General features: G+C 38.4%; 2 protein-coding genes across 4 annotated transcripts in view; one reads left to right on the top strand and one right to left on the bottom strand.

Moving 5' to 3' along the window:
• Positions 1–15,819, bottom strand: part of TNNI3K (TNNI3 interacting kinase) — a 308,994-nt gene that overhangs the window by 58,312 nt on the left and 234,863 nt on the right. The gene's annotated exons all lie outside the window — the stretch shown is intronic.
• Positions 952–14,634, top strand: LRRC53 (leucine rich repeat containing 53). Its single transcript, XM_026497806.4, has 4 exons — positions 952–1,114; positions 3,418–4,233; positions 8,868–9,383; positions 12,067–14,634. Exons 1-4 carry the CDS (start codon positions 952–954, stop codon positions 14,400–14,402), a joined length of 3,831 nt encoding a protein of 1,276 aa, XP_026353591.2. The 3' UTR covers positions 14,403–14,634.

Below are 15,819 nucleotides of genomic sequence, written 5' to 3' on the forward strand. Positions count from 1 at the left end.
GCCTTTAGCAGTGTTTGGCCTACAGAAGGCGTTCGGTACAGACTGTTGAACGAATGACAGAATTCATGATTTTATGTTTTATTCACATTTTATTTAATCCTCAAACTAGGTTATTATATAGGTAGAGCGTTTTTATTATAATGTGCTTCAAGTACCCCCCCCCCCCAATCAATCAGGGAATGCATTATAACTAAATGGCCTTTTTGGGATATTATATCCAAATGATGGTAACATTTCATTGGAGGGCTGAAAAAGCATAAAAATAATGGTAAAATTTAACATTTATTAAACACTTACAGCATTCCATTTAATTTTTACAATATACTCTATAATGTAGGCATGTTATTATTTCCATTTTAAACATGAAAAGGCAAAAAATAAGAAAAAATAAATAATTTACCTAAGATGCTATAGTCAGTAAATAGCAGAGCTGAATTCAAAGCAAGGTAGAGCTTTGACCTTGGTGCTCCTCCAGACTCCCTCTCAAAGGATGGCACCTACATCTGTAAAGAATAATTCGCTTGTACTTATATAAGACGCAGTGCCTGAGATTAACTTCTGCATACTAGAAGGAACACTGGACAGAGAGCTAAAAGATGTGAGGTCAAATGCCAAATAGCTAAGTGACTTTAGATGGTTCAAGAACCATTCCAAACTTCAATCTTTCAGCCTCCACTTAAGCTGCAGAATTAAAAGAATTAAATAAGATAATATATGTGCAAAAGCTCAACAAGCTGTATTCTACAGAGTAATTTAATTTTCAAATAAACGATTCTAATGGGTGTGCCCTGGATGAGCTCTCTAAATTCATAGTCGAATGCTTTAGAAGTTTGTTTAAATTATATACAAATTAAGAATTCTAGCTATTTATCTGTATCTTGTGAGAACCCAAGGTGCTCATTAAATAGCAGAAATCACCCCAATGCCTCATGAGCTGAACATACTGAAATCATGGAAAATAAATGCCAACCTCATGATGTGCCTTGCCCTCTCCTTTCAGGTGGATGGCTCATACTCTTTGGCGTGGTGCTGCGGCTGGTGGCAGCTTGTCCTGCGTCATGTGTGGTGTGCGCCAGAGACGTAACCCTCTGTCACCAGCTAACCTATATAGTAGGTAATAAAGCCAATAGCTCTAAAAAGCAGTGTTAAGGGTATCTGGCAAATTTGTTGCCATGGCTTTCATCGTGCTGAGTGCTCTCTGGGCTCAGCCTGATAGAAGTAAACTTTTCAAAGAGCAAGCCTTTCACAGGGATGAGAGACTGATAACATTATTCTACTTTCCTGTTTCTGGTGGTCTCAACCAAAACTATGTTAAGACCTTCAGAAGTAACTGAGGTATTTTGCTATTACAAAAGAAATACTACCACTTCATGCAGCCACACACTTTTTTTTAATAAAAGAAAAAAAATAAATCACTTTAATTATATTTTTGTCCACACTTTGTGCAGTTTTGAACCCTGTCACTTCCTGGAAAAAAAATATCAATGAATCAGAAACCTGAACTGCGATTGTTCAGCATTAGTAAGATTAAGTGATGTACTAGCAAAACAGATTATTATCAAAGTGCATCTAATTTTAAAAGTCTAGTCTTTTTTTATTGGTGGTAAATGAGCTGTAGAAATGCTAACAAGATACACTGCCTGTATTCATTACATATTGCTTGCTTAAGTCAACAATTTAATAAGACACCTTATTAACAAATTTGAGGAGAATGTGATTTACATTCTGATATCCAAGAAGAGATAAACAAGCTATAAGCTCTGCCAATGGAAAATTTTCAGAAACAAATCTGAGTTAAGATGGAGTGAAAGAAGATGATTTCATTTCTAAAATCCTATGACTCTATGAAAATTAAGAGATAGACGTTATCGTCATCCTTGACAGAAGAGAGACAGTTTCAAGGCTGGTTGGTTGTACACTGTTTCCAATTAGTATTGAAAATACTTAAACAGTCAAAGAGGTTTCCTGACCTCATCACATTTTTTTTTTTCTGATCAGAGATAGCTGATGTCTGTAAGAAACACCGCAGCACCTTTGCATCTTCCTTCTCATTTACAGAATGCCACATTGACGAAGTTAAACTTCATAAACACTGCCTAGTAAATGGATGGCTTGTGAGTACAGCTTCTGTCTATTCCTAGGCAAGAAGTAATTGACAGGATCAATAGCCTGCTCCCTCGAGTCAACATATCCCTAGAGAACTGGGGATCCATAAAAATAAAACTCCCTTAACCCAGATCAAAAACAATATTGAGAGAAACAAAATGCTAAACTGGCCAGAATTAATAGAATTCAAATAATCAGTGATAAATACTATACAGAAAAAAACACGTCATGATTTAAGCTTGTTTGTACTGTAGAGATGGGAGCGATTCTTCCAAAAGAAGGCACCATGAAAATCCTTTTTCTACATTTTTAAAATCTCTTTGTTTCAGCAGTGTCGTCTGAATTTCATAAGGGAATTGTGATTTGCTTCCCCCGTGGCTGATTGTTCTAATATCACCTGTAGACCTCCCAGGGACAATGGACTCTTCCATCTTTATGACACTGTCATTTGCAGTCAAAACAATTTTAGCATGATAAAGATGTGTTACAATAACTCCTGATTATAATACATCTTTATTGAGTTAAAACGCTTTGATTTCTAATGACAGAGCAGTGATAGCTCTGAGGTGATTATGGTGAAGGGGTTTAACAGTTGGAAGCCCTGAGTACCACCTGTCATCACATGATGTACTTCATTGGAGGGAACAGATATTAGAGAGGAGGCCAAGATGGGCCAGACTATAATGAGAACCCCACTGACAGATCCTCAGGTTGTCTGGAGAGAATATAGATCCTTACCAAGTTGCCAACTTTTAGCCTGGAGCTAAAAAGCAGAAACCAACACTCCTTCCCACTCCTCCCACCCAACTTATACCTTTAGGTTTGAGAGAAAAGATGACTGACTTCACAGCATAAATAAACACTGCTAGTGGAAAACTGGCTATAAGCTCAGACACAGGTGTGGCTCGAGGGTGAGTCTGTCTTGGGCCCACAGGGCTGGAGCCGGTCAGTACACGGCCTCACAGAGAGGAAGCCTAAAGAGCCACTTAGCAAAAAAAAAAAAAAAAAAAAAAAAAAAAATCGATGGTGATAATTCCAAACAGTGAATTAACTTTGACATAGAAAGGAACAGATGGGTTTATGTTTCTCAAATAAACATGTCATAGAAACAAAGAACATAAAAATCCATCATTCGGATAAAGAGCCAGCTTCCTCTTAAACCGAGAAATCAGGGAATTATTTTCATTGTGTTTATTGTTCTTACCCAGGTGATAAGATTGCTCAGAGGGCATTGAGTATCTCTGCTCTCCACTGTACTCCCCTCCCACTTGTGTGTATCTTGCTTCTAGTCTGTGCTTTTCTTCCCCACAGCAGCCCCTGTGACCACGAGGGTGTTAATCGTCACTGATGGAAACCTCTCCTCTATAGAGAACACAAACCTGTCCCTCTTGTTTAATCTTGCCTTGCTCTCCTTGAGCAGAAACGGCATCGAGGATGTTCGGGAAGACGCCCTGCATGGCCTCTCCAAGTTGCGGACATTGTTGCTGGAGCACAACCAAATATCCAGCTCTTCGCTCACTGATCGCACCTTCAGCAAGCTTCACGGTCTGCGGGTGCTGGTGCTTAGCAATAACGCTCTGCGCAGCTTGCAAGGGTCCTGGTTCCGGAACACCAAGGGCCTGACCCGGCTCCAGCTGGATGGCAATCAGATCACTAATCTGACAGGCAGTTCCTTCGGCGGCACAACGCTGCCCAGTCTTAGGCATCTGGATTTATCTAACAATTTTATTTCCTACATCGGGAAAGATGCCTTCCAGCCCCTGCCTCAACTACAGGAAGTGGACCTTTCTCGAAATAGGTTGGCCCACATGCCAGATGTTTTCACTCCACTGAAGCAGCTAATCCTTCTGAGCTTAGATAAGAACCGGTGGAGCTGCTCTTGTGATCTCTACCCCCTTGCCCGGTTTTTAAGAAACTATGTTAAGTCTTCTGCTCACGTGCTCAGGAATGCCAAGGACCTCAGTTGTCAGCCATCTGCCGCGGCTGTGGCCCCTGCACAGAGTGTGCTAAAGCTGTCCGAGACCAGCTGTGATTCCAAGGTTTCCAACTTCACTCTGGTTCTAAAGGACGGGAGTCCCCTCCTCCCAGGGCAGGATGTGGCCCTGCTGACTGTCGTTGGCTTTGCAGGTATGCCAGGGAGAAGTGTGCCAAGCTTGTCTCCATGTTCCTAAAGTACATTAAATGATGCCTTTCCCAGGCAATTTGGGGAAGTTTTCCAGGGCTTGTGGAAGGGAGAGGTTGTCAGTAGATGTGGGAGGATGTTGACTGACTGGCACAGGGTGTAAGAATGTCCTGTTGCAGAGAAGCTGTCCAACAGAGGAAAGGGTCTTGGACCAGAATTCAAGAACTCTAGTCTTGGTATAATAACAACCGTAATCCTAGGTCAGTTCACGTGCCATTTAGACTTCAGTTTTCTTGTCTGTAGTTGAGGAATAGTATCTACATTTTATCAATCATCCATTCGCCATGGAGCCCTGGGACATTCATTACAACACTAGAAATAGGGATTAAAAAGTGACGAGACCTCATCTCTTTTCTCAAGGTACTCACACCCGTGCTTGCAGTGCATGGTGAAATCCTTTGCGCTTGTGGGTAACCATGGTGATGAGGTGTGCGTGTGGTGGGGGGGTGTGCCCCAAAGCTAGAACACCAGAGGCTTTCAAATGACATCCAGGACTGAACTGATGTATTTTGAATATGTGCTATAAATAATTATTCCACAGCAGGTTTCCAGTGAAACCTGAACATCAGATTTTTAACTCCTGACAGTTACACTTTAAATCAGAATAGATGGAGACCAGCGTCAGGTCTAAACAATGGAATTACCATCGGCAGTAATCAAATTCACTTGGAAGTGAAGTTAAATCCTCTCAGAAAGATAAATTATTTTAAAAACTGTGTAACCATGTCGGTAATTATATGTGTTAAGAAATACTTTACCATAAAAGACAAAAGCAATAGGGCAGGGAGTTTTACTTTAAATGTACTAGAATGCTAGAACTCAAGTGCTAGTTCTACGGAATAATTAATAGATATTCCAATAAAACCATATACAGATGCACACGTAAACAACATGTTGTAGGGTTCCAATAGATTTGAGTAACTCGGGATTAAACAAAGTGAAATAGGCTTCTTCACTGCAGCATTTTTCTCATTGCCTTTTGGTTTCTAATGAGTGTTATGAATCCTTAACAGGAAGATAACAATGTGGAGAATTTCTTAAATTTATTTAACAAGTAACTCTTTTTTTCACAGAGGATTTCATTAAATTAGTGTTTGGTAGGGCATCATTTTGGAAATATTGCAAGAGACTAATTTTCAGTATCTTCTAGGTATTTTCTATATCTATTTTCAGAAAAAAAATTACTAAAAACTTATATTAGTGTAGAGATGGATATAAATTCTGGAAGATTCAAAGGTTTGGTCAAAATAATAGGAAGCTTATTATGCATGGACAAATTCTGGTAAGTTATAAGTATGATTATACACATATTAAGTTATAATGTGTGAAAATATCATTATGTATCTCTCATCGAGTGATTGTTAAAGGTGCTGTTTTTAGGAAATATTTTTCTTTAAAAAATTCTGACTATACAATTTATTCTATTAAGAGTCTACTCCTTCTGGGGGTGCCTGGGTAGCGCAGTCGTTAAGTGTCTGCCTTCGGCTCAGGGCGTGATCCCGGTGTTATGGGATCAAGCCCCACATCAGGCTCCTCCGCTGGAAGCCTGCTTCTTCCTCTCCCACCCCCCCTGCTTGTGTTCCCTCTCTCACTGGCTGTCTCTGTCAAATAAATAAATAAAATCTTAAAAAAAAAAAGTCTACTTCTTCTGAGGTCAAAATGTAGTTAATAATCTATACCTGTAGATTTTGGGGAAAAGACAGAACTATAATTTGACCCCTGATTCCCCTTCCTCCTTTGGCTATAGATAAATCATCACAATTCCAGGGAATATAAATAATCATATTCAGTGAATTTAAAACTAATAAGTGGTTATTTGGCATCAAACACCAACATCTTAAAACCTCCTATTTTGTGAATTGGTTGATGAAAAGAGAAAGATTTCATGAAGCTGTAACATTTCCAACAAGGACTTATCATAAAACTTGCTTTTTGTTGTTGTTGTTTTTCCAACTCAGAAAGATTGTTAGAACACTTTTAAAAATAGCAACAATGCCCTTGGCAATGAAAATTCAACCATCTTCTTAATAGCACGTTCAGCCTGCCTACAAGCTTCATTTGCTGCTTTTCGCTCTCTGTACTGATAGAAAGTGACCGTACCTTAGTGGTAATGTGATGCAGACATAATACTAGCACCAACAGCAGGAGAGTGAGTGGTTCCTCACCATTTAGACACAATTAGAGGAGTAACTTTACCCTATAATCAGATTATGCCTACTTTCATTTCAATGGCTGATGCATGTGTTTAAGAAAATTTAGGTCTTCCTTTCCTTTATTATTTGGCTTAGTAACTGCATCAGTTGTACGAAGTATTCTCTTAATGATTTTATTTTTTGGACTCCCCCACCCAACAGCTGAGTGTTGCCCTAATAGGGCAATATTGAACCAAAACAACAGCAGTAGCAATCATAACCATAAACCACAATGACGATTCACTGAACCTTACTATTATCAAAGGACTATTTTAAATGCCACATATATTATCTCATTTAATTACTGAGTGGTATTAATCATCCCTGTTTGATAGGGGAGGAAAAATAAGGCTCAGAGGGGTTAAAAAACTTGCCCAAGGAAAGTGTCAGAACAAGGCTTTGAATCCTGAGTTTTCTTACTCCCTGTAAGACATACAGAGTGTTTCTAAAATTTTATTATTTTTATATGTTTTTAAAATTTTAAAGCCAAAAGTCTAATTTGGGATTACCCTAGCTCCAGGCAATAAAATGTCTGATCTAAGTTTTGCTACTACTTTTTAAAAATGTTGTGTCTTTAATAGAAATTAAATTATTTCAAAATGTGATAGCACTAAAAATACATTGTCAAAAAAATTAAAGTGGGGCCCATAAGACCTCAAGATATGGTAAACTACCCAAAGGTTGAGGGTTTTTTTGTTTTTGTTTTTTGTTTTTTTTAACCAGAGACTGCTGTTCACTTTGGTTAACCTTCATCTTTAACAGAAAAATGAAGCAATCATGCCTGACACGCTCTCTTTTCTTTCAAGTTCAAAAAATACCATCATGTTTTCCTTAAAGTTGTCTGCAGTGGAGGGAACCAGGCATGGTGCAGTCAATCACAAAGTCTAAAATGCTGATGTCATCTCTTTCACTGGCCTCATTTCCAGAGTCAGGAAACTGGGTTCTCCAGGGGAACTGACTTGCCTAAGGTCACACAGCAATTTATGGACAGAGCTGGACTTAAAAAATGGGGCTCCTAACTTAGTTGATACTTACTCCATGTCTTCCTCATCACCATTTTGGGGATTTGTGAGATTAAACCACTCAGTGCATTTCATTATTAGAACTCATAAACAGAATCCCTTCTGTTTATTTAAGAATTCAATAAACATTTCTGGTGTGCCTGTGCCAAAGTTGAGGGTACTGGAGTTATAATGTTGAACAAGACTGAAAAGGTCCATTTCCTCTCCGTGCTTAATTCTATCTAGCGCTGGAAGACAGACAGTGAACAAGCAAGCAAGAAAGTGAGCACAACAATTTTATGCTGTTATAAGGGCTAAGAAAAAAGGAAATGACTGTGACTGAGAGGGAGTTGGGGTATAATTCAAGAGACTTTGGTTTGAACATCTAGGTGGTTGAGCGTGCCATTTGTCAAGATGGGAAACTGAAGTAGAAATAGGTTTGTCTCTGCATGTGAGTTTGAGTAACACTGCCCTTTACAATTTTATTCAGAGGTTAAGCTATACATACATAGAACATGAAAGGGCAGTGCCAGGCAGTCTGAGATTAGACGTCAGTCATTATTTTGTGGGAGTTCATAGAAGGGAGAGATCTTCGCAAGATGGAAAAAACAGCAAAGGTATCAAGAAATTTAGAGGTACTGATTTAGTTTTTAAAGGATAAATAAATTAAAAAAACCCCCAAATTTCAAATAAATAGAGATAGGAGAAAGCACTGCTGGCGTCACGAAGGGCACACACAAAAGCTTAGACACACCTAAGACTAATGGATTGCAGAGTTTGAAACACAGTGCTTGAATAATGAAACATGAAAAATCAGGCAGAGGAGGGAGGTTATGGCCAGACTGCACTGAGTCTTGGATGCCCAGGAGTTTGGCCTTTATGCTAATAGAAAGTCAATGACTTTTTCTGAGGTAGGGGGTGAATCTTTAGGGATGATGAAAGTATGGCTTTAGGAGGAGGTTATAGTATATGGGAATTTCAGGGTATGTCCTAAATGTAGTCTATTTTTATTCACTATGGGATTAAGAAATAGGAAATTTGGTTTCCCATAGGCAGAAGAAGAATTTCAGTGCAAGAATTATTTTATCTTGAATGAATCTCAGTCCATGAAAAAAGAAAAAAGACCTTTTTTCTACCAAAGACATTCCAGATGGTATTTTTCTTATAATTTTTAATAGCTACAAAGAGAGATCCAAATTAACCAACAGAACAATGTTGATTAAATAGCCTCTGTCTGGACTGATATTTTTCTACATGGTGATAGGATTCCCACCCATTCTGATGCCCTTTAAGCCATTAACCTTGATATTTGTGGATTTCACATTTGGTGATTTATATGTTTCTTCCTTTGATGTTATCTTTTAATGGTCTCTCTATTTGTCACAGGAGCTGTTGGTCTCACTTGCCTAGGTTTAGTTGTATTTAACTGGAAACTCCGACAAGGCAAAGCAAATGAACACACATCAGAAAACCTTTGTTGCAGAACCTTCGATGAATCCCTGTGTGCTCATGAGGCAAGAAATTACCACGCTAAGGGATACTGTAACTGCCACTTAACTCAGGAAAACGAGATAAAGGTCACGTCCATTGTGGGGTCTAGAAAGGAAACGCCGCTTTTACAGGAAAACAGCCATCAAGCAGCACTGGCCTCTGAGTCCACAGCCCTTGACGGATCATTTAGAAACCTGAAAGGTAAAGACCATGGGGCAGACAGCACTTTCTTCTGCTTTGGTGGCAGATTGCTGCAGTCAGGACGTGCAGAGCCTCCTGGGAATATGGCAGCTTTTAATGAAGCAGGCTTACTTACAAGATATTGTCCAAAGAGAGTTAAAAAGCTAAGGAATCATGAGCCTGGGGAAGTCCAACCTCAAACTCTGCCACAGCATGTAACAAGAACAATAGGTGAGTTGTCTTGTTTTAGGAAATCCCACTCTGTTTAAATTCCTCTGAAAGACATAATCTCCTTTAATTTTCTCTACAGTAGAATGCTATAAAAATCATTGCGTATCACCAGTCTATCCTTCTTCTAAAGATACTAGATGTGTGTGCGTGTGTGTGTGTGTGTGTGTGTGTGTGTTTGGGGTAAGGTGTAGATGAGGACTCCCCTACCCTCAGAAGCTGAGAGTAAGTATATCTCATGCCTGCTGGAAAGTGAATTTTGTGACCCAACACCTAACAAGTTTTTTTTTTTTTTTTAAAGAAAAGAAGGCATTTAAATAGCAATATGCTGTTAAGATTTATGGGAGGCTGAGTATCGGCTTCTATTCCAACATCCTTCGAACTCTAATGCCAATTCTGCAGTAAGCACCCTTCTCAGAGCATGACATGTTAGAAGAATGGGCCTTCTCATGCTAGTGATTCATTTCAGGAATGATGTCAAGACACACACTTTGCTTGCTGAGCTGTCAGGGATGATAACTTCCTAGTCCAGGGAAAGTCAGGACTTAATTCATCGTCCCCATGTTGGGAGCCAAGTGAATCTGGCCGTGACATCTACCCACTGTACATGGGCAATGTCAATATTTAGAGGGAGGCAATGAATTAAATGTCTTCCTTTTCCTTCCTGAATAGTAAGGTGATGCTTTCAGGCTCAGCAGTGAAAACTTTGACAGCTTCTCTGTAAAGAGGTTCCTGTCATTTATTTGATTTAGTTTACAATAAGCAGAGCTTTCTCTCAGAATATGAATGGTAGAGAGACTGCACCAAGAAATTCTCACCATGGGGATATGGCCCTTAAGATGGATATGGCGACAACTGGAAAAGAATGAAACTGTATGTTATCTCACGTGTGGCATAAGGCAGGATGTGGCTTTATTCCATTGCATTCCCCAGACTCCAGTTCTTACTAGTTTCTGGGGACTGATGATTTGACTCAAGAGAGGAATAGCCAAGAAAAAAAAGACAACAAAACAAAAACACCTGCCATAGAAACCAGATCAGACTGGCTTTATTTTAGAAAGAAATAAGCACTTACCCTTTCAATAGAGTCACACCTCAGGCAGATGTTTAGCTTTGTCCAATGCCTTAACTTTTCTGTGGGAAATTCTTATACTGAAGGGAATGTTGTCTCAACCATTTAAAACCCAGTCCCTTGTTTTACACAGAGAACACATTTGTTTGTCAAATCAATACATTTACTATTAAGAAAGACTTGAAATTCTGCTACATGCCAGGCATTGTACTGGAGATGGAGAGGACAGGTATGGGAAAGAAAACAACCAAGGCCACACCTACTTTAGAACAGAAGTCAGTAAGAGTCAATGTCACTCAGATTTTGTCTTCAAACTTGGAAACACAGAATCACAGTATTTCAGGAGTAGGGGAGATTTAGAGATGATCTAGTCCAATAGTTCTGAATATTTATCTTTGAGTCACAGAACTCTCTTAGAATCTGATAAAAGCTAAAATTCTTTCCCCAGAATAATTTTATACCACCATAAATTTCCCATCTAAGTCTTATCTCTTGATACCCATTGAGTAAGTAGCTTCTCCAAGGTCCCCCAGAAAGTTGAAGGCAAATCTTAAGAGTTAGATGCTAGTGTGAAGCTTAGCTCATGTCTTCCTATCTCTGAACAGAAATACTTCCTTCCTTCCTCTGGATAAAACAATTTCAGAAGACAAGAGAAAGTATATTGATAAGATGTAATTTTAAACTTAATATGCATTGTGGTTAAGAGGGTAGGGTTTAGTGTCTGACAGACCTGGGTCAAGTTCTGTACATACCATTAGTGGACATGTGATGGGGGGGAAAGCATTTCACCTCTCTAAGCATCTTTCCTCATCTGTAAAAGGGATAGGACAACAGGACCTGCCCAGTCGATCAGATCTCTTGTGAATATTAAATGAGATAATGCAGGTACAGTACTTAGCACAGTGCCTGGCTCTTAGTAGATGCTTAATTAATGGTAAATATTACTATTATTTTTGTCATTAGTATTATTTAACAGGTATCATTAATATCAAATTAACATGTACCATTTAAAATTCACAGATAGAGTTTCCTGCAATACAGACCAGGCCACTTCCAAAATACTCATTCACTTAACAAATATTTAATTAATACTATATTAAGTGATGGTAAATAAAACAGGTATGGTCTCTGCTTTGATGAAGCCAGTAGTATCACAGGTATTTCTTTTTTTTGTTGAGGGTATCTGGTGTTTGAAACCTAAACACTACCGAATATGGTATTGTGTTCTTCCTAATATTTAGTTCCAACTGGGAAACTAATGCAGAAAAAAATTGTGATGGCCATTTGAAGAGAGCTTAGATATTATTTATATTTAAAGCTAACCTAACCAACAACTAATGTAAAGATGTGCAACTACGAATGTTTGTATTTCTAATTCTGTAACTTTTAAGTCAGCATCACAACCGATCAGAATGTGGTCATAAAGAGCAGCTTTGTAAACGCACTAAACTGCCCAAAGTCTTTTGTGGGTTCGGTGAAAAATTAGGAAGTATTCAAGAATTGCCATAATCAGAGGAATCATTTTGGTACCTTTCATAAGGTTTCTAAGCATCTGTTTGGTTGGGGTAATAAAACTCTGCTCTGTGCCAAATTTCTGCATTTATTGTTCAGCAGATATCAACGGTGACACATTTAGTAGAAGATATGCAACATCCGCTTCAGTGTTGGCAAGAGAAAGTCTTGAAAAGCATTTAACAAATGAATCATGGCAGCCTCCAATAGAAAAAAAAGACAATGGCTTACAACCTCACAGGCAGAGACATTTTATTACAGGCTCATCATCCAAGCCTTGTGAGCCTGAAGAACATTGTGTACAAAAGATCTTACAAAAACATAGATCAAAATATGATGATCCTTGTGGACTGTTAAAATGGAGCAGGCCTAGCTATTTCCAGCCAAACAATTCTCTTATCTGTAAGTATGTGCCCTGTGATCAATTTCAAGATTATGTGAAAGAAAAGAAGCCAAATCGTCAAGAACATTCAAAAGCCAAGAAAGAGCAAATCCAAATTAACAGTGCGATAGAAAAATTCCTTATGAGTGAGGACAACATGGAGTTATCAAGGTTATCAACAAAAATCAAGAAAACATATTCCCCTAAGAGGGTTAGCTTCTGTGATCCTGATTTAGTAGAAAAAAATAGTCTGGCGATGTCATCTAAAACATCAACCCACTGGAAAGAGCAGAAAAATCAAAGTAGCCACCTGACCAACTCGGATCTCAAAAAACGTGGCAATCCTCAGGAGGGAAACAAAGGAGGAAAATGGCCTACTGATCCACAGATTCTGAAAAAGAAGAGAACCAATCAAACTGACCTCAAAGGGAAAATTAAAAAACAAAATTCAAGGATAAAATTAAACTCACACCCTTTCAGGAAAGTCAAAGTCCATCCAGAAAAATCCTTGCCAGAACTCCCAAAGAAATGCAAACAAGTATTGTTACTGCCGAATAAATTACCTAAAGCTTCTCAGAAAGAAGCCAATATAAACCTTGTGTCCTCTGCAGATTTTCCCCAACAGCCAGAGAGTAGCAACTATGTTAAACTCACGTCAGAGAGTATGCCTCTCAAACATGCTCCAAAGCAGACCCCATATTACCAAGAAAACACTAAAAAGACTCCTCTCTTCAGTGCTAATGACTTACCTGTAGTCACCCAGAGCTCCGGGGAAGGCAAATGTCACCCTAATGGCCTCATTCCTGATAGCAATTCATCAACACTGCCTCTGCCCACACCCATCCTAGCTGATCAAAGGCATTCAAGCTCTCAGTTTTCAACTGAGCAAACTGAAGGTGCAACTCTCCTTGCATTGGAAGTGCATAGGTATTTACCAGCTACTTGGGAAAATACAGAAAGTGATGTTTTACCACCCAGCATTTCCAGGGGGTCTACCGACCAAGAGGCAACAGAGCCCACTGAGCGCATGGAGCAGGACAAATCAAAGACAGTTGAGCCAAATCAGTTTTCTTCGTTCCTGGGGAATCAAACACAACTTGCAGGTGTCCACAAGACTGACCCCTATAAGGAACATACTTTAAATCAAAATGAAACTTTGAAACATGTAGAGCAACACTCAAGTCATGAACAACTTGGAAATGAGGAAAAAATGTTAATGACCGAATGGAAAATACCATGTCAAATTGTGGAAGGTTGTATCATGGATGAGGGAAATGATGTAGGAATAAAACTTCCTCAAACAGAAACTGAGGATTCCTCTCTCATTTCCTCTGAGACACAAGCCACAGGCGACCTAACATTGATGAAGACAGATTCTATTTCTTATCGAAATAGAACAGAGACTCCCAAAGAAATCAGTACTTCTCTTAGTACTCAAGCCATTTGGAATCTAACCAACAGCAGCAAAAAAGAAATTGATGGCACAAATGCATTGCCCAGAGATGATGGCACTGAAACACTATGGATAAAAATATTAGGGAAAGAAGCGAAGAAAATGCTGGATGAAAACAAGGCAGATTCTAGTACATTAATCAGGACCGCACAGATGACCTTAAAAGGCAGCAGAAAAGAAATGCAGCAAACTTGGGAGAATGGAAAAAGTGAAAAACATATGTTGTATGATTCAAGCTCTGCTGAGGCTACTATTACAGCTAAGGATTTGAGTATCACGTGTCCCCCTGAAGCTGAAAATAGACCTTCGTGTAGCGAAATAGATCTTCGAATTAACTGTAATATGCAAGATTTAGGAGAAGTTCAAAACATTCAACCAGATGCAGGTAACAGTGCACATAAAGGAGGTGCAGTGACAGTGGAGACGCACCAAGGGCTCTCCTCTTCATCTGAGTTAAACGACATTAGTTTTGAGACAAAAAATAAGGTGCCTCTAATTCCTAGAAGAACAAATGAAGCTGAAAACTCCGCTCCAAAACCTACACAGTACCCACCATCTGTTGATTCTGCTAATGCATCACCTTTAGAGGCAGAACTCAACTAATAATCATTTTCTATTTTCGCTTTCTTCAAAAGGACACACAAACACCCCCTAGTCTTTGCAAGCATTCCAAATGCATTATTTTGGTGGAAAATTCCGCAGTAACTCTATGTTATCAATGAAATAAAAGTACATGGCTGGATATAATGCAAAAATCAAAGATGGAGCCACAAGATATGTTTGACACAATTAACCGAGTTTGCTTCTCTGAGGAATGGAAAAATGGGAAAGAAAAGTTTTGCCTAGTTCTGGAAAAGAAAGCAAACATTAAAAAAAAAAAAAAAAGCCTTAAGCAAATGAAAGATTAAATAAGAAAAAAGTACTTGAACAGATTTACACTTGATGTTTATTTTATGGAAATTACTATACACATCTCAATTAGTGGTATTACAATATTGCTTTCTACACAGATGATTATATATTCATATTTGTGCCTGATCTGTTTTCCTAATTATGGTATGAAAATAAAAATTGAGCTTTGTTTGTTAACTGTAGTCTAGCTGATATGCATATTGGTATATTTCAACCATTTGCAACTGTTGTGCTGACAATTATCCTAGATCTTAAGTGGATTTTTTTAGGACCTGTTATTTCTCTAAGAGAAAAGAATTAAGGATTTCCAGGGGTTGTAGGCTTTCTGTAAATCCTGTAAAATCCTCTAAATCCACTAGGTGGGGATCTCGGCTTCAATCATTTTAGAAGAACAAATGGGGCTTTAAGAACAACACAATGGATCCTGAACAAAGGGAATTTTAACAAGCTTTATTGCCAATTGTTATTAACTTAAGATTTTGAAAACTAAATAACCTGTTAGTATGTAAGCTTTCAAGGTTTGATCTCTTGAGTTTAGCATGTCACTATTGTTTGGTGTGAGTACTCCTCCTTGTGCACAGGAATTAAATGTCCTTAAAAATATGAGATTTAAAAGCGATAGTAGAATAAGCATCTCTCATTCAAAGCCACACTTATTGGAAAGATAGAGGTATACTCAATTTTATTTTTGATATCCCAGTAAAACATCGAAAGCATACCTTCATGGTATAGAATATTATATTTTACATTTCCTCGTGGGAAAAAAGGTAGTACTTTCTCTTCCTCTGTATCTAATATATTTTTACATATTTTATATATTTATGTAGAGTCTAATATATTTTTATATAACAGGATCTTTATATCTACATTCGGCAATATTGTACAGCCTAAAAGACTATAGAACAATGTAAATATTGCTTACACGCCCCACCCCGCCTATCTTCTGTTTTCTTTCCTATTCAGAATTGCCAGCAAATGATGTAACTTTCTTATTTTGAAACTCCCTAACCTTATTCCCTCTCTTCTTTCTGTTTTCTCCCTGGATTCAAAATTTCCTTGCTTTTAACTCCAACTCCTCTCCCCTCTATTTTTGTTCAGCCTCTCTGCC

This window comes from Ursus arctos, unplaced genomic scaffold, assembly GCF_023065955.2.
Source record: "Ursus arctos isolate Adak ecotype North America unplaced genomic scaffold, UrsArc2.0 scaffold_12, whole genome shotgun sequence".
In the NCBI taxonomy this organism is placed as follows: Eukaryota; Metazoa; Chordata; class Mammalia; order Carnivora; family Ursidae; genus Ursus; species Ursus arctos.

Excerpts from the sequence above, each read along its gene's own strand:
- LRRC53 (XM_026497806.4), top strand. The coding sequence starts at position 952 with ATGGAAAATAAATGCCAACCTCATGATGTGCCTTGCCCTCTCCTTTCA. Across the intron at positions 4,234-8,867 it reads GACTGTCGTTGGCTTTGCAG|GAGCTGTTGGTCTCACTTGC; the intron begins GTATGCCAGGGA and ends TATTTGTCACAG. Across the intron at positions 9,384-12,066 it reads GCATGTAACAAGAACAATAG|ATATCAACGGTGACACATTT; the intron begins GTGAGTTGTCTT and ends ATTGTTCAGCAG.